Source organism: Meriones unguiculatus, chromosome 18 (genome assembly GCF_030254825.1).
Source record: "Meriones unguiculatus strain TT.TT164.6M chromosome 18, Bangor_MerUng_6.1, whole genome shotgun sequence".
In the NCBI taxonomy this organism is placed as follows: domain Eukaryota; kingdom Metazoa; phylum Chordata; class Mammalia; order Rodentia; family Muridae; genus Meriones; species Meriones unguiculatus.
The window spans coordinates 19,434,714-19,455,074 of record NC_083365.1 but is presented as its reverse complement, the minus strand read 5'-3'; the positions used below and the strand labels follow the sequence as shown (position 1 = coordinate 19,455,074).

Genomic DNA, 20,361 nt, shown 5'->3' with positions numbered 1-20,361 from the left:
GAAAGGCCCTACTGTCATCTTCAGACAGCTGTTCTCCCCCTGCTACGGTGCCCTACTTAGTGGAAACTGAGCATTTGACAATGAGCTGAAAATTATCACGTGACATGCACTGTCGATCATGAGCTGTGTGTTACCTGGCCCACCAAATTGTGTAGCTGGACATTCAAAGCAGCAGTACACTCTGTATATGACTGGATCTAAGCAGATCCACGGGGCGAAATTAAGTTACACGAAGGAGCTGAACAAAGCCTAGGCGGCCCTATTAATGTCTTCCGTCCCCACGCGCGTGCCTTAGGTCTGGCTGTGTTGTATGTGCTCTACGATTGACGGAAAAAGAACAGACTGGTTTATTGGCGGCTCTGAACGCTGCGCAGATTCCACCAGAAGTGAACGCCTGTATCATTGTTGTTCCTTTCTGGGGCTGTGAAGGCCACCAGCGAAGGGAAAAATCTTCACAGTGGGCAGAACTTTTGAGAGCGTACGTGGTCATGATCACGCATTCCGCCTGGCATAAAAATGATCTGATGTGGTATATTATGTGCCGATACATGGCCTGCATGGCTAATTTGGCTGGATGGCCCAGGACTTGGAGGCATGATTGGAAAAAAAAAGGCATGAAAGACATTTAGGGAAGGAAGATGTGGGCAGACGACCGCTCCAAAAACAACGGCGCTTGCGTCTTGTCGGGCTGCTCACCAAACCTAACACGAGCAGATGATTTTAATCACCAAGTATCTCTGTTGATTTCTGCGAGCACAAATTCACCTCTTACTCCCACCACCCTCATCATTGGCTCAAAGGGCACATAATCTCAGGCTGGCCCAGATGGAAGGCACACCCAGGTTCAACAGCGTGGACCTGTATTCACCCAGGCTCACCGGCTGAGGCTGCACCTCATGGTAACAAGCGACAAAAGAGACTAACACTGTGTCCCCCGAGTCACAGCCTTCTGCAGCATGACCAGTGAAAAGGTAGGTGACAGGTCCGTCCCCTCCTTTAGTAAAAATGGCAGTGATCTGTTCTTACCAGAAGAGATACTTATTCTGGTTATGGATTTGTCTTTCCTGAGGGTTTATGCCTCAGATAAAACTATCCTTTTTGGAGTTACAGAATGCTTCAGTAGTATTCCACATATTGCTTCTGACCAGAGAACTCCCTTCCTTTACCCAGCAATGTAACGACTGAGATGATAGCAGTAATTAGATGTTCTTAAATGTATATTGTCGTAGTTAAACCATAGGACACTAAAGGCCTGCGTTCAGCCAGGGACCTTGCCACTCACTAATTCTGAGGGAAGAACGGTGCATCTTCAGTGGTACATAGGATAACTGTGTAATGCTCGGCAGAGTCATGACCTTGTCACTGTCCTCATCTGGATGGGTTGGTTAGCTCAACTAAACACACTTCTCGGAAGCCCCTCCCCTAGAGTGGGTGGCATTTTTATTGGTAACCACTTAAAAAGAAGGAAGTCCGACGGGAAACTGTCCCGTTTGCTTGCCTCCCTTCACTTCCTGCAGGTGAGAGTATTCAATCTCGCTGCTGGATCTTGTGTGCACTGAAGACAGGTAGCTCTCCAGGAATCTTCCAGGAACTTCTGAGGCATCTGACTTTGCAACTTTGCAGCTCCCAGGTTGCAGCCAGTGTCAGACTGGACGGTGCAGAGACACTCAGCACGCTGTAAGTCATTCTTGAAAGCCCTCTCTTATGTATACGTGTTCTATCAGTTCTGCTCCTTAGAGAACACGACCTAAAGCAGTGTATTGATCTCCCTCTTCCCCCCCCCCCCCCGGCACACCCAGGGCTTCCTCAGCTATCATTTTGCCTCTCCTTCCTTTCAGCCTATCTAAGTGGACCTGCTTCAGGAAAAAGATAAAAGAATATTACTGTATGACCCTTGATGTGAGGGACTAAATGGATTATATTTTAACCCAAGTCTTGGGGCCCTGGGAGGCCCTGCCAATTCATTCCAGTTCCTTCCTGCTCTTTATTTCTTGTCTGTCATATTGCCTTTTCTTCCATAACCATTTTCAACAAGAAATCAAATTCTATTTTTCATTGTTTACTCTATTAATCTGCTCTCAGTCTTTTTAGTTCTTATTCTTAATGGGGCAGCTGACTTTTTAGAGAAATTGAGTTTTGTGTTTCTGAGAGGATCTGACCTTAAAAGTTCTCCTTCGCTCCTCATGACAGAATAGCAAATCTGCTAGCCTTAGTCTTGAGTTTGTTTTTCAGCTAAGGATAACAGGAGATGGAGAGATCAGGGGGACGAGAGACTGTTTTCCAGACCACAGTGAAGAATGGCATCCAGAACCCAGGGCTGGAACTCATGGTAACTCAGGATGGTGGGCTATTGTGTGGCTTTTGGCTGCTTTCTCAATCTCTTCACCCCCTGAAAGGGCGCCTGGCTCATCTCACCTTTACCTGTGTTTCTAGGAAGGAGGAAATCCTGAGCAAAGCCAAAAGATGCAAGAAGTGACACAGGGACACAGTCTGAAGGATGGCTTGGGGCATTCCTCTCACCAGAGGTAAGGATGTTCCAGAGTCCAGTTTGGTTAGCACCCAGAAACCCGGGGGTGGAGTGAAAACAGGTCAAAGCTGTTCATTCTCAGGCTACTTAACTCACAGACAAGATCAGGATCACTGTGCGTTACTACAAGTACATGTTTGATATTTTGTAGAATTAACTAAAGTGTAAACCCATGACGTAGACAAAACCATCAATGCCTGCCTGCATGACATTAAAAATAATAATAACTACAGCAGCAATAATAACAGCAAATTCCCAGCATTTGTTGAGTACTCTTCTGTGTGGTTTTGTGTAATTATCTATGACTTGAACAATCACCTCTGAACTTTTTTGTAATCACAACATTTCATACTTTGGTTAGCAGCTTAACAGTCAATAATACAAATTCTAGAGTCGATTTGCTTGGAACTGGACCTAAACTCTACCCAGGAATGTGCTGCTCTGTTTTTTGTTTTTCTTGTTTGGTTATGGGTCTTTTTTCTTTTCTTCTTTTCCTTCTTGTGATAGAATGTTACTGTGTAGTCATAGCTGGCCTGGTACTCACTTTATAAACTAAGGTGGCCTTGGATTTACAGCTATTCTCTTGCCTCAGGCTCCTGAGGGCTCGGATTATGTTCAAGCCATTAAATTCCTAAGAGTGGAATTTCATGCTAATATAGGGCTGCAACCCAGAGCTTTGGCAGCTGAGGCAGGAGAGTGATTTCTGGTCTTAATGAGTATGAGAGTAAGTCTGGGCAGTATAGTAAGATACTCATTCAAAAAAAAGTTATTTCTTTCCTCTTTGAACATAGTTTATACACGGACGTTATAGTTACTTTTGTTTACCTACCAAGTAAGATTGACAATTGGTGCTTTTTCTCTGAAGGACAAAACAGTAAACGGTCTAGAAGTATAGGCTGTTTACTCAACCCTAACATTTTAGTGAGAAAGAAGCCACAGATTAACAGTAAACAAACAGACATGGGCGTGTTCTAACAAAACTTTATTGAATAGTATGTATACGGACTTAGCTTACCCACTACAGTCTAGAAGTCCTTTGTGTAGAAAACTGCAATCCCAACCACCTCCAGCCTCCTTAGAGGGACCCTGTCAGTATTTGCAAAGTTCTTTGAGCCCGAACACATGGAAAACACTGTACAAAGCAGCCTTGACTGGTTCTTGACTGGTTCTGTCAGGCCTGTCAACAGAGAGACTCCTGAGGTTGGCGTTGTTTTGTCCCCCATCTGCCAGTGTATGCACAACAACCAAAGGTGCTAGCTCTGTGTGGTTTTAGGGTGCTATGGGAGTAGCCTCTGAGAAGGATGGGTGGAATATGGAAGCTGAGCAACACTCCTCCTCAGGAAAAACCCTGGCATGACCATTGTCCTCTTCTGAGGCACGAAGTTATCAAGGGTGTAGCTACTCTAGGCTGAGTAGGGCCTTTCTGACCTCACGCACAGGCGCAAGCTTTGAGCTGGCCTGTGGGGCCTTCCGGGAATACTATTAAACACCCTCCAGCTGAATAATTTTCTTCATTGACTAAGAACAAACTTCGCCTTGGGCCGTCTGAATTCTAAGAATTGCGCAAACAGGATGGAATGATTCTCACGTTTTAATTTTGGCTTCTCATCAGGAGGATTCTTCAGCCTTTCTCCAAGGCAAGATGTTTCTTTGAAAGACATGCTGGTTTATTCAAGAAGATCCTGCTTGGTCTCTTATGTTTAGGTGAGATCAAGAGAATTCATGGAAGGGGAGAACACAAGCATTTTTCTTTCTTTCTTTTTTTTTTTTTAGAACTGTTAACTTGTGTCAAGATTATTGCTGGGTGAGATGAAAAGTAATGCTACTCATAAATTAACCTAAATGTTAATTTGAGGTACAGATTGTAACTGCCATAACTATTGCCTCCTCTCCGGAAGGATTAAAAAAAAACCCAAAGATATGCTACAGTTCAAAACTATTTGACAGATTTAAATTTTTAAGATTTTTTTTTTTTCAGTTCATCATCTTTTGTTTGTTTTGTGCTGTTTTTAGATTTGACTCGGGGCACAAGTCTGTCATCTTTATAAGAGACACCTGTTACACAAAAACTTATTTACTGGCTTACAATTAAAATCAGCGCCACGCATTACTTTTGAAAGACAGAGAATCTTGTTTATACTATGCTGTCAGGTGGCACTTGATGCTGCTGGGAGGGTGAGGTCAAAGGTGGTCGGTCCCCTGGCTTCTGGGAACGCTGAGCAAAGCGCCACGCGGCTCTTCCTCCTAGCGTCAGCCTCCTTCACGCGGCTTTACCCAAGAGGAAAGTTTAATCATTTGACAGAGCTGGGAATGTGTGTGTGTGTGTGTGTGTGTGTGTGTGTGTGTGTGCGTACAGGAGCGGAGGGGTATGGTTCATGCTCTGCGGAAGCTCAGCCTTGCCGACTTCAGCTCTTCACCCTCTTTTTGTAGCTTATGCCGCCTACTTCCTGGCAGCTTGCATCCTGAACTTCCAGAGGGCGCTGGCGTTATTTGTCCTCACTTGTCTTGTCATCTTCATCCTGGCTTGCCACTTCCTGAAGAAACTCTTCGCTGAAAAACTGATCCGATGCCTGAAGCCCCTGAAGAACTCCCGCCTCAGACTTTGGGTAAAGTGGTAAGTGTGTCAAGCAGGTCCAGAGGCTGAGCCTACGGTTGCTTCGCCCCATGGAAATTGGCTGGTGATAGGGCAGACTATCACAGTGGGAAGTGAGCCTGTGAGGCCAAGCTGCTGACAGCTGGGAGGCAGCAATATCAGTAGAGCAAGAGGTAGCCTACAAGGCCATGTGCCCAGGGATCGACTTCCTCCAATCGGGCCTCGCCTCCTATAGCTTCCACCTCCTTCTAATGGTCCTTTTAATGGTGGACTATCAAGTCACTGAGGAAATCAAAGCCCTCCCCTTGCCTCCTCCCTCCTCCCTCCCTCTTTCTCTTCTTTTTTTTCTTTTTGTGAGACAAGGTCTCTTGTCCAGGCTGGTCTCAGAAGTCTCTATGTAGCCAAGGATGACCTTGAACTTCTGATCCTCCTGCCTCTACCCCTTGAGTGCTAGGATTACAGGCGTGCACACTGGAGTAAGTAATTTGTGGATTTACGGCCTTCAAACGTACCAAGCATATTTCAGTACATAGGCTAGAGGCTGGGAGTGTAGCTCAGCAGAGCACTTGACTCAGATGTGCAAGACCTTGGGTCCAATCCACAGCCTCCCAAAATAAATAACCAGTCACGTAGTGCAAGCCTTAGGAAGTGGAGGCAGGAGGATCACGATTTTAAGGTTGAGGTTGGAGAATGGGCTCATCAGCTAAGACCCCAAAGTGCAGTTTTTTTTTTTTTTTGGGTCAATCAGTACCGCTGGTGCAGATGGGACTCCGTATCAGGGAGGAAGTTTCAGTCTGAAATCCCATGAGCCTTTGACAGACGTGAGCAAACCCATGCTTCTCTTCAGTGGGCTGGTCGGAGCAGGCTCTTGCACTTCTGTTATCAACCAGCTTGCTTCTCCCCTCCCTTTGCTCCACCTCTTTCCCCTCTAGCCCTTAGGGCTCCTCTACCTGCGTTTTTCTGTTACAGCCTTTTAGAGCAGCGGTTCTCAGCCTGCCCAATGCTGCGGTTCTTCATGTTGGGGTGACCCCTCCCCCCCGTCCATAAAGTGACTTTTTGTTGCTACTTCATAGCTGTACATCTGCTACTGTTATGAATTGTGATATAGACATCTGATGTGCAGGATATTTGTTTGGTATGCAACCTCCCCAGAGGTTGAGAACCATTCATTATCTTAGCGTCCAGGAGCAAATCTGCTCGTCAGCATAACTGAACACTTTTTCAGTTTTAGTTCATGTGTATGAGTGTTTCGTCTGCCTTGTCCGTGTGTGCCCCACCCGCATGCCTGGTGACCGCTGTGTTCAGAAAAGGCCGTCAGACGCCTTGAGACTGGGGCTGCAGGTGGTTGGTGAGCCACGATGTGGGTGCTGGGAATTGACTGAGTTCTCTGCGAGAACCGGTGTTCTCAGCTGCTGAGCCAGTTCTCTCACCCCACCCCTAAAGTCGTGATCCTCCTGCCTCCTCTACTTCCTAAGGCTTGCACTGCGTGGCTGCTTATTTATTTTGGGGGGCTGGGGATTGGACTCAGGATCTTGCACGTCTGTCAAAGGCTCATGGGATTTCAGACTGAAACTTCCTCCCTGATACGGAGTCCCATCTGCACCAGCGGTACTGATTGACCCAAAAAAAAAAAAAAAACTGCACTTTGGGGTCTTAGCTGATGAGCCCATTCTCCAACCTCAACCTTAAAATCGTGATCCTCCTGCCTCCACTTCCTAAGGCTTGCACTACGTGACTGGTTATTTATTTTGGGAGGCTGTGGATTGGACCCAAGGTCTTGCACATCTGAGTCAAGTGCTCTGCTGAGCTACACTCCCAGCCTCTAGCCTATGTACTGAAATATGCTTGGTACGTTTGAAGGCCGTAAATCCACAAATTACTTACTCCAGTGTGCAGTGTAAGTGCTCTGCTGAGCTACAGCCCCCGTCTCCAGCCCATGCCCTGAAATATGTTTGGTCCATGCGAAGACCCTAAGTCCATAAAGGACTTATTTGAGTCTAACCCTTGGAGCAGTTAAAAGTTGAGTGGCAATCCACAGGGGGGCGGGGGGGAACTGGGCAATGCAGCCTTTCCTTGTGTTTTCAGTATTTTGATTAGTCATTGGAAGCACCTTCGGGGACGACTCTTTTTATCACATTTTATTGCTGTGTCTATTATTTCAGATATTTGGGGGGCGGGGAGCACACGCTAGGTCCATCTCTATCTAATGAAGAACAAGCCGTGGGGTTATCTCACAGGCCCTTCCATTCCCCCTTCAGGGTGTTCACAGCAGCCTCTGTGGTCGGCCTTATCCTGTGGCTGGCTCTAGACACAGCTCAAAGGCCAGAGCAGCTCATCTCCTTTGCGGGAATCTGCATGTTTATCCTCATCCTCTTCGCCTGCTCCAAACACCACAGCGCGGTGAGTTTGTGGTGTTTAGGTTGGGCAAAGCAACACAGAGCAAGGGCCAAGGAGAAATCACAACACGTGTGTGTCAGGTGTTCATGGTAAAGACACAGCTGAGTGACCACTCCCGGGCGTTCCCTCTGGCAGTCTTATTCCTGTGAGAAGTTTGAAAGCCTTTGGAGATGTCTGGCCTGTTGATTGTTACTGTGACAGACATGGATCCAGTGAGCACTAAAGAAAAATAAAATAGGAAGAAGGAAAGAAAGCAAATAGAGTTTGACAGAGAATCAGGTGGCACTGTGAAAAATGACGTTTGTGGAAGTTATTTGTATGCATGTGCACAGCTATCACATAGCTTATTTTAAAAGCCAGTATGGATGTACTTGTCTCTTTGCACAATATCTCCGCATTCTTTTTTCTTACCAGTCTCCCGGTTCCCTGTGCTATGGTCTTAGAGCACTATTTCTGTGATGGAGCACCATGACCCAAAGCAACTTGAGGAGGAAAGAGTTTGTAAAAGGAACTCTACCCCCCTGATTCAATTGTCTTGGAGGCTTACTGTCCTCTGTTAACCTAGGCCTAGTCCTGGGAGCTTCTAGCCTCCGTACAATCTAATCTAGGCCTAGAATGCTTTCTGTCTCTGAGACTTACTGCTGAATAAGATCACCCTCTCTTGTTCTTACTGAGCTCTGGGCTGGCTGGTTCAACTCAGCTGTTCTGGCTCAAACGCCTCTCCCAGCTGACTTATTCAACCTGGCTTCTCTCTTGGCTTCTGAATTTCTCTGCTTAGCCTCAAACTAACTCCAGTAATCTTTTCTAATTTGTGGCTCCTTCTCATTCTCTGGTTCATTCTGCCTTCACCTGTATTCTCTCTTTGCAAACTGCCTCCTTTCTCTCTGTCTTTCTGCACTGTCCATTAAGGAGCTTCCCTTTCCTCTTTGATCTCATTAGAGTTGAATCTTTGTCAAATCTTTCTCCGGTGTATCACGTTTTGTGACACTCATTTAAACATCACTTTCAAACCTGGGTGCTTCCTTCAAACTAACTTCACCTTAAAGGCTGCACCATGCCTGGACCTAAGCTCCTCTTTACTCCACACTTGCTCTATACCAGGCTGGCCTTGAACTCAGATCTGCTCGCCTCTGTCTCCTGTTTGTATTCCAGCCGATCACAGAGAGCTGGTAAGGATGTCCTTTACCAGAGTATCCATGTTCTGAATTAACATTCCTCTTCAGGGTTTATTCGGCTTATGCTTTCAAATCACTGTTCATCACTGAAAGAAGTCAGAACAGGAACTCAAACAGGGCAGGCATCTGGAGGCAGGAGCTGATGTGAACACCATGGAGGGATGCTGCTCACTGGCTTGCTCCTCATGGCTTGCTCAGCCTGCTTTCCTATAGAACCCGGGACCACCAGCCCAGGGATGGGCCCTCCGCCATCAATCACTAATTAAGAAAATGCCCTATAGTTTTGTCTCCAGCCCAATCTCACGGAGGCATTTTCTCAGCTGAGGTTCCTTCCTCTTAGATGACTCTAGTTTATGTCAAGTTGACATAAAACTAGCCAGCCCAGTCCAGTTACCCCAGACTGTTAAAATCCTCTCTTAGCTCCATTCCCACTCCATGGTTGAGCCAGACAATGGCCGAGCAAAGTTTGTAACTCATGTCGGAATATTTTCTTTCTGATCTCAGGTGTGCTGGAGGACAGTGTTTTGGGGCCTGGGCCTTCAGTTCATCTTTGGGATTTTGGTCATCAGAACTGAACCTGGATTTAATGCGTTTCAGTGGCTGGGAGATCAGATCCAGGTACAGGGAATTGAACGTCACAAGTTTCGTTTATCGGGAACCGCAGAGGATGTAGATTTGAGGGCAGCACGAGGCTTTGGGACTCTGTCTTAATGATGGCATTGGGGAATCTGGCTGGGTAAAGAGAGAAAACGATGTAGTTCAGGCGAAGAGAAATTATTTGCCCAGTCTGTCATTTCCTGGCCAACTTCTGGGATCTGGCCTGCCCACAGGTGGTCACACCTGAGTGAAACCCCATCCTCCTGCCTGTCCTAACTCTCATCTTTTATCTCCCCTCTTCAGACTTTCTTGGCTTACACCGTGGAAGGCTCCAGTTTTGTTTTTGGTGATACGCTGGTCCAAAACGTTTTTGCTTTTCAGGTAATACCTATTTTACCTGAATGACATGGGCAGGAATGACCATGTCAGTGAAAGGGTGAGGGATGGCCAGAGGATGATGTGTGTCTAAGAGACCAGGCAGCCTCTTGACCAATTTGACCCTAGAAGGGAGTCCACTCTTTTCCCATGATCCTTACCATCATGAAATCGGCTTAAGGGCGGGCGAGGGGAGAGGCTCAGGAACTATCCTGCGTTTAATATGGACAGGCTGGTAGGTCTGCAGTACATTTGATTTTTTTCCCTAACCTACACTGTATCAGACACCCTGGGTGTGCCCTGTGCTTAGTTTAGAGGCCTACAGGAGCTTGCCTGTGACACCCATAGCAGTGTAATCTCTCACCTGCTGCCACCATTCTCGTTGCAGTCCCTGCCAATCATTATTTTCTTTGGATGTGTGATGTCTATTCTCTATTACCTGGGCCTCGTGCAGTGGGTGGTTCAGAAGGTGAGTCATTTGGGTTTCCACAGAAGGACCTTCAGCTTGGATCTGTCAGGAGGAATCAATTAGAAAAATGTTCGGGAAAAATGTTCATATGTGGATTGTGAAGAGTCAGAGCTGGTGTGAAAAGGCATCCTAGTATCAAGTGATTACCCAGGTCTGAGAGAGGCTGGGATCAGAACATGGTAAAAAGCTGGGCCGGACTGAACTTTCATACTGGGCTTTATTTCCCTTGTTCTAGAAGCCCCAAGGCCTGAGTTTTGGCTAATCTGTTAGCCACTTGTTGAGTCATTCTGTGATGCACTGTTTCTCTAGGTCTAAGTTTCCTCACCTGTAAATGGGGTAGGGGTAGGGGAATCACTGGACATTATCCAAGATTCCTGTTAACGCTGATGATTTAGGTCTCTGGATCCTTTTAGATTGCCTGGTTTCTGCAAATCACTATGGGCACCACTGCTGCAGAGACCCTGGCTGTGGCAGGAAACATCTTTGTGGGGATGGTAAGTACCTTGGGGCCTTCTGTTTTTCTTTTCTCTCAAGAACTGAGAACTTGGCAGACAACAAATTTAGAAAGAGTATTTTTCTTCCCCCCCCCCCTGCCTCCTTCCTTCTTTTTTTTCTGAGACAGGGTCTCATGTCACCCAGGTTGACCTTATACTCACTCTGAGGATGACCCTGAATTCCTGATCTTCCTGCCTCCACCTCCCAAGCGCTGGGAGTATAAGCTCGTGTCGCCACACAGCTTGAAAGGCACGTTTCTTTCTTATGAAAGCAGAGAAATGAAGACCGTGAGGCAGTTGGTCCCTTAAGAAGAAACCTTAGAGGGTCAAGGAGAAATCAGTTCATTGTTTTACCCTCAATGCCTAATCCACAGTCTGGGCACACCACCTAAAGGTTGTTCTTAGCCACTGACCCAGCTTCTCACACAGGAATAGAGGTGAATGTCCGAGTCTAAACCTGATCCCCTTCAGGAGCTATGAAGGATGGTAGTGTTTCCTTCCAGTTTCTTGCCATGACTCCCTGTGATCCCCCTTTTTCCGTGGTCTCTGAGGAGGCAGTGGCTTGTCTTACTCCGGATTAACAGGGCTCTTCTTCAGACAGCATCTTTCTTCGTGTGTCCATCTGTGGGGAATATGAGCGAATGTTTGTGTGGAACAGGTATCCTTCCCTGTTGCTGTGGTTAAAATACTCCCAAAAAGCATATTAAGAGAGAAAGGATTTCTTTTGACTCACAGGTTGAGAGTCCAGCCTTCATGTTGGGAAAAATCTAGGTGATAGGAGCTTGAGGCAGCTGCTTCTGTTGCATCCAGTCAGGAAGCAGAGAGTAATGATGCTTCTGCCTAGCCAGTAGTACAACCAGGACCCAAGCCTAGGGAATGGCACTGATCAAGATAATCCCTCAAGGCATTCCTAGAGTCGTGATTTTTTGGAGATTCTATCAATTGTTGATAACCAATATTAACCATTACAGTTATATATGTTATTGACTGGTCAAAATCAACATTAGGGACAACAGTTTTTCAAATGGGCAAGAAGTTAACCTTGAGGTCTTTTTCTCCCAAAGCCATAGGCCAATTATCTGCTTTTGATATGTTTTCTGAGTAATTCAGGATTCTTTTATCATGGCCTTCCATTTTTGCTAAAATTATCAGCAGTCAGTTAAATTTCCCCAGCTAGACTTTAGTCTGCTAAGAGCAGGAACTTTTCATTAATGGTCTAAGTAGCTAAAGTCGTCCTTTTGATGCCGTTCATTAAAAGATAAATGACATCCGGTTAAAGCTAGGCAGTTTCCTTGAATCTTCCTAATTAATAAAAGAAAAAAAAAAACCTACAGACATTTCATTAAAACTTGTATTAATTTATTTAATGACTGTGCATGTGTATGTGTGTGTGCTCATGTGTCATGCACTCATGTGGAGGTCAGAGGACAACTTGTGGGTGTTCTCTCCTTCCATCTACCATGTGGGTTCTAGAGGTTGAATTCAGGTCCTTTGGGAGAAAAAGACTTCAATGTTAATTCCTTGCCTCTTTGAAAAATCTGTTGTCCCTAATGTTGATTTCTGACCAGTCGATAGCATGTATTCAACGCTGTAATGGTTAATATCGGTCACCAACAACTGAACCTTCTTGCCGTGCTGACATTATTTTATCATTATCATCTCATGAAGCATTAGCTTAGATAAGTTATTTTCAGTTCCTTTGATACATGCCTTGTAGACATCTAGTGTCTGGTCAGCAAGTGCACTGTACTCTTCTATAGTTCACCAGTAAGCGCACGAGCTTGGACATGGTAAACCAAATAAATGAACATCAGTTGTCTACAGTATTTTACAACATGACGTAGGAACAAGTGAAAACAAGGCCAGCAAGGACACAGTTGGACGGGTTTTTGTATCCTGGCTGGAAGGGCACATATCTGGTGGGCCCATTCCCATACAGGATAAGCGCTTTGACATGGGGAGTAATACCTTCTTGGTCTGCGACTATTTTCCCTTGCTTTTAGACAGAGGCACCTCTGCTCATCCGTCCTTACCTGGCAGACATGACCCTCTCTGAAATCCACGCAGTGATGACTGGAGGCTTCGCCACCATCGCCGGCACTGTGTTGGGAGCCTTCATATCCTTTGGGGTGAGGCGCGGGCACCATGATTGCTCTCGGTTGCACTCACGTTGAGCCCTACGCTGGTGCTAACCCCCTGTCTGGCTTTCCAGATTGACGCATCATCCTTGATTTCTGCCTCAGTGATGGCTGCCCCTTGTGCACTTGCCTTGTCCAAACTGGTCTATCCGGAGGTAGAGGAGTCCAAGTTCAAGAGCAAGGAGGGAGTGAAACTGCCTCGTGGGTGAGTCAGGGAGAATTTGGGAGACGGTAAGGTATGCTACCTAGAGAGGCTCTGTGGTGGTAGAGATTTCCAGTTTCCCTGAAGGAAGAACGTCATTCCATGTCCCTTTTGCTCTCTCTGCCTCCATTTTTTTTTATTGTTTCGATTTAACCTTCCCACCTGGCATTATCTCCTTATACAAATACTCCATGTCTTTGGCATTGGACTTCAATGGCGGTCACATCTGAATCACTACAGAGTACTCCCCACCGTCGTCATTACGAAGGAATGCCCTCACTTCTCACAATGGCTGTGCACCCACTTCGTCCGCTGTAGGGTCAATGGAGCTTCTCTTCTCTGAGGAGCTGATGCCACCCTAGGCAGCATGTTCTTTCTCTCTGTCCAATAACCACAGGGAAGAGAGGAACATCCTGGAAGCTGCGAGCAATGGAGCCACAGATGCCATAGGCCTTGTCGCCAATGTTGCAGCCAACCTGATTGCCTTTCTGGCTGTGTTGGCCTTCGTCAATGCTACCCTCTCCTGGCTGGGGGAAATGGTGGACATTCATGGACTCACTTTCCAGGTAAAGTCTTAAATGCACTGGGCGTGTTTCCCTGAAGCACAGTAAGCTAAGAGAAAGCCCAAGTTGGAGAAGAGAGAGGAGGAGGAGGAGGAGGAGAGCTAGATCTCCAGAGAGGCTCCTGGCACCTGAGCTTTGTTGTCTTCTCTTCCTTTCCCTGGGGTATTCATCTTCCACCAGGTCATCTGCTCCTATGTCCTAAGGCCCATGGTTTTCATGATGGGGGTACAGTGGGCCGACTGTCCCCTGGTGGCTGAGATAGTGGGAGTCAAATTCTTCATCAATGAATTTGTGGCCTATCAACAACTGTCTCAATACAAGAACAAACGTCTCTCTGGAATAGAAGAGTGGATTGATGGCGAGAAACAGTGGCTTTCTGTAAGTGGCAATCCAGAAAATTATAGAGTGAGAGGTTTGGGCCATGAATACCTGAGGGAAAGCACAACACACCACACAAACACTGCGGCCACACAGGTCCCGGCCTAAGCACAAGACAAGCAGAACCGTATGTCTCAGTACTCGACCTTCTGCTCCAGGTCTCCGGGTTGTTTTTCCCCTGCAGTCTGACCCAGCTCTGATCTATAAGACACCTGTTGCTTCCTTACATTGGGACAGTCCAAGAAATGCACCTTCATTTGGATGTCCTGAATGAATCGATCTTTCTTGCCTCTCCCTTTACAGCTCTAAACCATTCTCTCCTCATCTTTAATCAGAACAGGGCTGGGCAAGGGTTCCTGTGGTAGTACCACATCAGGACAGCTGCTGTAACTCAGGGGCCAGTTATTTTCTGAGCATCTTTTGTGTGTTCCTTAGAACATTGGAAGAAAGAGTTGGTATGCCCTGGAACTTCTACCGTGGTTGCAAGACACACTGGGACTGAATTTATCTACTTGTTTTTCCCCCCTAGGTGAAAGCTGAAATTATTGCGACGTTTTCACTCTGTGGATTTGCCAATCTTAGTTCCATAGGAATCACACTGGGAGGCTTGAGTGAGTTGTTAAATTCTGCCAGGTCCTCAAAACGCCAGGCAGATCCCAGCCTTGGCTCACTGCTGAGCTGAGGTTAGAGAGAAGAGCTGATATGAAGTGGGTCTCTTGGACCATGTGACGCTCAGAGCCAATGCAGTCAGCCTGACTATGGGTTAAATCCTTTACAACCAAACCTTCATTTGCCCTTTCTCCTTCCTGCCAAGGCACAACAAAGGTTTTAGTTTTATTTTTCTGATAAAAGTTATTGAAATTATTTCTATCCTGCCATTAAACTGCCAAAAGTAGTTTCTGAAATTAAGCTACTGAAATTAAGTTTTTTTTTTTAAATAGTGATATTTGTACAGGAATACAAAATGAAAATAGGAGACAAAAAAAAATCAGATAAATGGAATGAGTGAGCATCACAGCTTGTTGGGTTAAAAGCTGACAGTCCTGGAGCCCAGAGGACTTAGAATTTGAAGCAGAGGAATTCAGATTGGTGCCTGCAGGTGATGGGTGCAGGAATACTGGGAAGAAGGGAGAGGTCCTGGAGGGCAGGATGAGGGGTTTCTATCAGAATCCTGAGCACTTGAAAGAGCCACGGTAGAAATGGGCCTTAGAAGAAGTAGAGTATGAAGAGAATGTGTTAAAATGCCATTTATGGTAATCATATTCTGGGGTAGACTCATTAAATTTATGTCATTGAGAGCGGATCAAACAGTTTGGGGGAGAAACATTTTCCTTTTGGTTTATCTTTTCACTCTGTTAAACATCCGTCCTCATTGTTGGACTTCTGCCACTTGGTAGCCGTGATTCTGGGCTGGGGTGAGGTAGATGCTGCCTTTTCTAACCCTTTAGTTCAAAATGGTCCGTTTAATTCTAGACTGGTCTTAAGAGTGTAGCTCTCAACTGGCCAACCCCAGGCATTTGTGCCTGCTTGCAGCAGCTCAGAGCTTTGCTGGTTCAGATATATCTTGAGTGGGTTCCAGAGCCACCGAGGTGAGGGTCAGATATATAATCCTTGACCCAGGAAAAGTCTGAGTTATATATTAAGACAAATGTATGGACACACCTCTTAGGAAAGCGTTAGCAGCCTCAGGCGGTTGGGCATATGGACACTTGTGCTGCTTTCTACATTCTTCTGACGGGGACTCGAGGGCCACCCCTTCTTGCTGTGTGGGGAAGACAGCCAGTTACTTTCCTTTTGTTGCCTACAGCATCCATGATGCCCCAGCGGAAGAGTGACTTGTGCAAGATTGTGGTCAGGGCCCTCTTCACAGGTGCCTGCGTTTCCTTTATCAGTGCCTGTATGGCAGGTAGGTGGCCAAGCGCTGTCTCTGGCAGAGATCACAGGGTCTCTCTCAGGATATTTATCTAGCTAACCGTCCATCCCACAGACACCTAATCTGCAGTGTTACCAACTCCCAAGCGAACACTCAAGAACTTTGGGGACCATGTGTCAAAGCCTCCTTCCTACCATGTCTGTCTCCTTCACGCAGGAATCCTCTATGTTCCCAGGGGCGCTGAAACTGACTGTGTCTCGTTCTTAAACACAAATTTCACCAATAGAACCTATGAGACCTATGTGTGCTGCAGAGAGCTCTTCCAGAGGTAGGCGAACACCGGGGGGCCTGCTCCCTCCTGTTAATGTCCTCGTGTACGAAGGGAACTTCTGCACGTTGGGAGATGGAGGCCTGTGGGAGTTGTGTGGAGTGTCTGAGGCACAGCATGGGCATTGGTGATGGCCTTCAACTATACTCTTTCCTCTTAGTAGGCGACATCTTCAGTATCAGCCCTACTGTGTGTGGCAGGTTCTATTTATTGGTGGTGTAGAGGGGAAGGGAACTAAGTGTGGTCTCTTTGTTAAGAAGCTACTGCATTTATGGTGACCAAAATAGATAGTTTATGGGTGAGGACTTTACAATGGTCCTAAGTGGCTAAAACTCAAAGGTTTTGCTTTTCCAGATAGAAATGGGACAAGCCAAGAGAAGACAGATTTAAATGTTTAAGGTGACCTCGAGTTCAGATAGTGTGAAGATGTCCTTGTTTACTGCACTTTAGAAAATGAAAAGAACTTATTATTGAGCCCAACGAGCTAGCTTTGGGACACATAAAAGGAAGGATATGAGGTATTAGAATATTTGATATTGTCAAAGCCAAAGGTATGTGCCAGGGGGAGGCCTGCAGCTGGGTGGGGAGAGCTGTAAGAAGCAAGGAAGAAACACATAAAGGCATTATATGAAAGCCAAGAGAAGGTAAATTTTGACCTGCAGGGTTCTGGACACTGGCATGGTTACCTGTGCTTTACAGGACATTTGGATAGCAAGGAGAGCAAACCCACTGCCCTAACATCCTTATCAAGAGATAGTCAGATACTTGTAAGAATACGGTGTACTGGACCAACGGGGAATGGGTAGGATCGGCCCCCACCTAGAAAGGGACAAGGCCCAGGATGAGGAGAGAAAAGAAGTGTCTTTTCTGTCTTGGCTCCATGTGTCCATCAAAATGAGGAACAGGAAACAGGAGTAAAGGAGAAAGGTGTGGTGTCCTCTAGTTCATTTGGAGGTATCTATGTGAACACCACATAAAGCTACGCATGTCAACTGGGATCTGGGGCTCAGGATAGAAATCAGAGCTGGAGCCTGCTCAGGAGGTGATGTGTGTATCAGTGATGAATGGATGCAGTTACACAGATGTCAGCTACACAACGGGCCAAGAAATAAAGTAAGAGTAAATGAGTCATCAATTTTGTGCGTTGTTAAACGGGAGTTTGTAAGCTGGGTAGATCTTTACTCTGGTGTAGTTCTAATGTGTAGGTTCTTACTCTAAGAGTCTAAGCCACACTCTAAGAGTCATTAGCAGCCAGAAACTAAAAGAAATGTTTTCGGGGGCCGGAGAGATGGCTCAGCGGTTAACGTGATGCTCTTGCCGAGGACCTGACTTCTATTTCCTCATGCAAGTTGGGTGGCCTCCAACCATCTGCAACTTTAGCTCTGGAAGGATCCATGCAGCACCCACACTCTCACACACACACACACTCACTCTGGAAAGATCCAGGCAGCACCCACACTCACACACACACACACACACACACACTCTGGAAAGATCCAGGCAGCACCCACACTCACACACACATACAAACACCTGCACATGGACATGTGACTTGAAAAAAATAACAGCTGTCTGTCTGTCTGTCTGTGTGTATGTAATGACAATAAAGAAAAAGAAGATTTCAACTTGACAGTGGAGGGGACTATGGGAAGGGTAGATGAGAGGGGCTGGAGGAAGGAAAAGAAAGGAGAAAAGTGATATAATTCTCTTTCAGTTTGAATAAAATGAAAATAAAAAAATGAGAAATATCTTTGTCCAATTAATTTATGCCAATGAAGTGTAAGTATTTTTTTTCTTTCTCAAGAGGAAAGTGGCCCTAGGTTATCAGCTTTTTTAAAAAATTAAATTCAATTCTAGATCATTTATAAAGCATAAACTTTTCCTCAGCTGTCTGGAAATGATGCTACTGACCGGACGGAAGCTAGGAGCTGGGCACAGTGGATAGGGTTTTGTGGTGCATTGATTAAAGCATGAAGAGCAACATGCATCTAATTGGATCTCATTTAATTGGTTGTGGCCAACAGATCCACTCACAGGCTTGTTTTTTTTTTTTTCTCAGCTACCTGGCAAATGTTGATGTTGCATTGTGCTGCCTGTTGTGTCTGACCCATGCCTATCTCTGTCTTTATCATTTCAGTACGTGGCTGAATGGCACCAACACGCCATCTTTCTCCGGCCCGTGGGCAGACAATGAGTTCAGCGCCAGGAATCTTGCTAGCTGCTGTGAACTCTATAACAGTACTGTGTGTGTGTGAGGCTGGTGGGGCCATTTCCACGACAGTTCTTATAGAACAGACCTGTGTTGCCAAACACGTTTTCTATTCTGCAAGGACTGCGCTAAAATCTGCAAAAGCAGAAGTTCTGGGCTCGCTGTAGCCCTGTATAAAAAACCAGCACCCACCTTCCCACAAGACAGGAATTCCCCGTAGGCCTTCCTGAGCCAAATTATGGTGGGGATGTAGCTAAGTGGGAAAAAATTTGTGTGGTAAAGGTTAAGATCCAGGTTCAATCCCCGGCTAGGCCCAGAATGGAGAGAGTAAGGAAATCAAAAGTATATGCCTAGTCTTAAGTCAGGACTGGTGGCCCAGTCCTGTAGTCTTACCACTGTAAGCCCACGGCTAAGAGGATTGCCTCAAATTCAAGGCAAGCCTGGGTTACTGCAAGAGTGAGATACTGTTTCAAAAACACAGTCACCACACAGAACTACTGAGTTTCCTCAAAAATCCATAGCTTCCTGTTGTGTGACCTTCCAAGGTACCTACCCTCCCAAATGAAAATAACCACAGCTTCATAACAGGCTTGCTGTGGAAGCTGGAATATCTTCACTCTAGCACCACCACTGGTACACAGAGATGCACAGCTTTTCTCCTGGCTTCATTTTCTTTCATACCTTCTGACCTAAAGTATAACACTGCTAATTTAACACCCCCATTTGTGTATTGAAATCCTGTCTCCAAAGGTGTTAGTACTAGAGCTGAGAACTTAGAGTGTGGTGAGGTCAGGAGGTGGAACTTTCATGAACAGGATCCAAGCCCTGATAAAAGAGCCAGAGAACACTTTCCCCATGTGCCTGATGGTGAGTGATGGTGAGTGATGAAGCAGGTCCTCAAACACCAAATGTCTGCTGCTTTGATCTGGGATTTTTCTTCAGAGACGTGAAGAATAAATTTCTAATGTTTTGAAGCCACTTGATCTAAGGTATTTTGATGAAGGTGAACCCATTTGGCATACTTCTGCCATAGAGGCATTGGGAAGGTGAACCTGTTTGGCATACTTCTGCCATTAGAGGCATTGGGAAGGTGAACCCGTTTGGCATACTTCTGTCATAGAGGCATTGGGAAGGTGAACCCGTTTGGTATACTTCTGCCATAGAGGCATTGCATTTTCTCCAGTGGCACCATGCCCTACATATGCCCAACTCCTCTCCTGGATAGACTCAGGAGGGCAGGATTAGAGGCTGGGTTAGGGTGGGCTGGAATTTGCTGAGGGGTACAGACAGAACACCCCATGCTACGGTGAAGGTACAAGACTGAAGTTCAGAAATTGACGGAGCCATATACACTCTTAAATAATGAAGCTGACACAGAAACAGGGGGGATCCAGGTCATCAAATGGCTCCAAGGCAAACACTAGTTGTATGAAATGTCTCATCCTACTAGATGAGAGCTTGGCCACCAAAGGTGAAGGCGAGGAAGTGTTTCAGAAAGAAACAGATATGTCCGGGATTACAAAAAGTACAAGTCACTAGAGAGATACCTTTGGACAGACACATGTACTGACTGACAGCAAGACAGGTGGGTTAGTGCACCCCCAAACAAGAAGGAGGGGTTAAGTGAGACAAAGACAGACAACAGGCAATAAGGATGTGCCTGACCTTTCTCAGAGACTATTCATGTGTCCAGTGTCAGTCAAGAAACAGTCTAGGGACCAGCAACATGGCTCAGAGGGTAAAAGGGCTTGCCTCAAGGGCCCGATGACCAGAGTTCAATTTCTGGAACTGTGTAAAGCTGAAAGGAGAGGAATAACTCCACAGAGTGTCCTCTGGCCTCTGCACTCACCCTGTGGCAGGTGTGTGCTCTGTCTTATACATACAACAATAAATAAAACATTAAAAAAAAAAGTCTCAGTATCATGGCCAGCACAACACACTCAGCCTTTTTAACTTTGTCTCATAGAGTTTGGAGTGTATGTCAGGGTCTCCTGGCAGGAAAAATGGCAATTCCAGCCAAGATGGCTACCGTCAGGCTGAACA

The 20,361-nt window shown here is 46.1% G+C and overlaps 1 protein-coding gene across 1 annotated transcript; it reads left to right on the top strand.

Annotated features, from left to right (window-relative positions):
- The first annotated feature begins 862 nt into the window (after positions 1-862).
- On the top strand, positions 863-19,296 carry Slc28a2 (solute carrier family 28 member 2). The gene is made up of 19 exons (XM_021645085.2): positions 863-971; positions 1,518-1,677; positions 2,233-2,329; positions 2,434-2,525; positions 4,140-4,231; positions 4,958-5,141; positions 7,379-7,520; positions 9,197-9,310; positions 9,593-9,670; positions 10,053-10,133; positions 10,547-10,627; positions 12,631-12,756; positions 12,840-12,970; positions 13,365-13,533; positions 13,711-13,908; positions 14,438-14,519; positions 15,716-15,814; positions 15,998-16,109; positions 18,247-19,296. The coding sequence occupies exons 3-19, from the start codon at positions 2,249-2,251 to the stop codon at positions 18,362-18,364; spliced, it is 1,980 nt and encodes a 659-aa protein (XP_021500760.1). The 5' UTR covers positions 863-971; positions 1,518-1,677; positions 2,233-2,248; the 3' UTR covers positions 18,365-19,296.
- The last annotated feature ends 1,065 nt before the right edge of the window (positions 19,297-20,361 follow it).

Coding starts and splice junctions, on each gene's coding strand:
- Slc28a2 (XM_021645085.2), top strand. CDS start 2,249: ATGGAGAGATCAGGGGGACGAGAGACTGTTTTCCAGACCACAGTGAAG. Junction 12,757..12,839: donor GAGCCTTCATATCCTTTGGG/GTGAGGCGCGGG, acceptor CTGGCTTTCCAG/ATTGACGCATCATCCTTGAT. Junction 14,520..15,715: donor AATCACACTGGGAGGCTTGA/GTGAGTTGTTAA, acceptor TGTTGCCTACAG/CATCCATGATGCCCCAGCGG.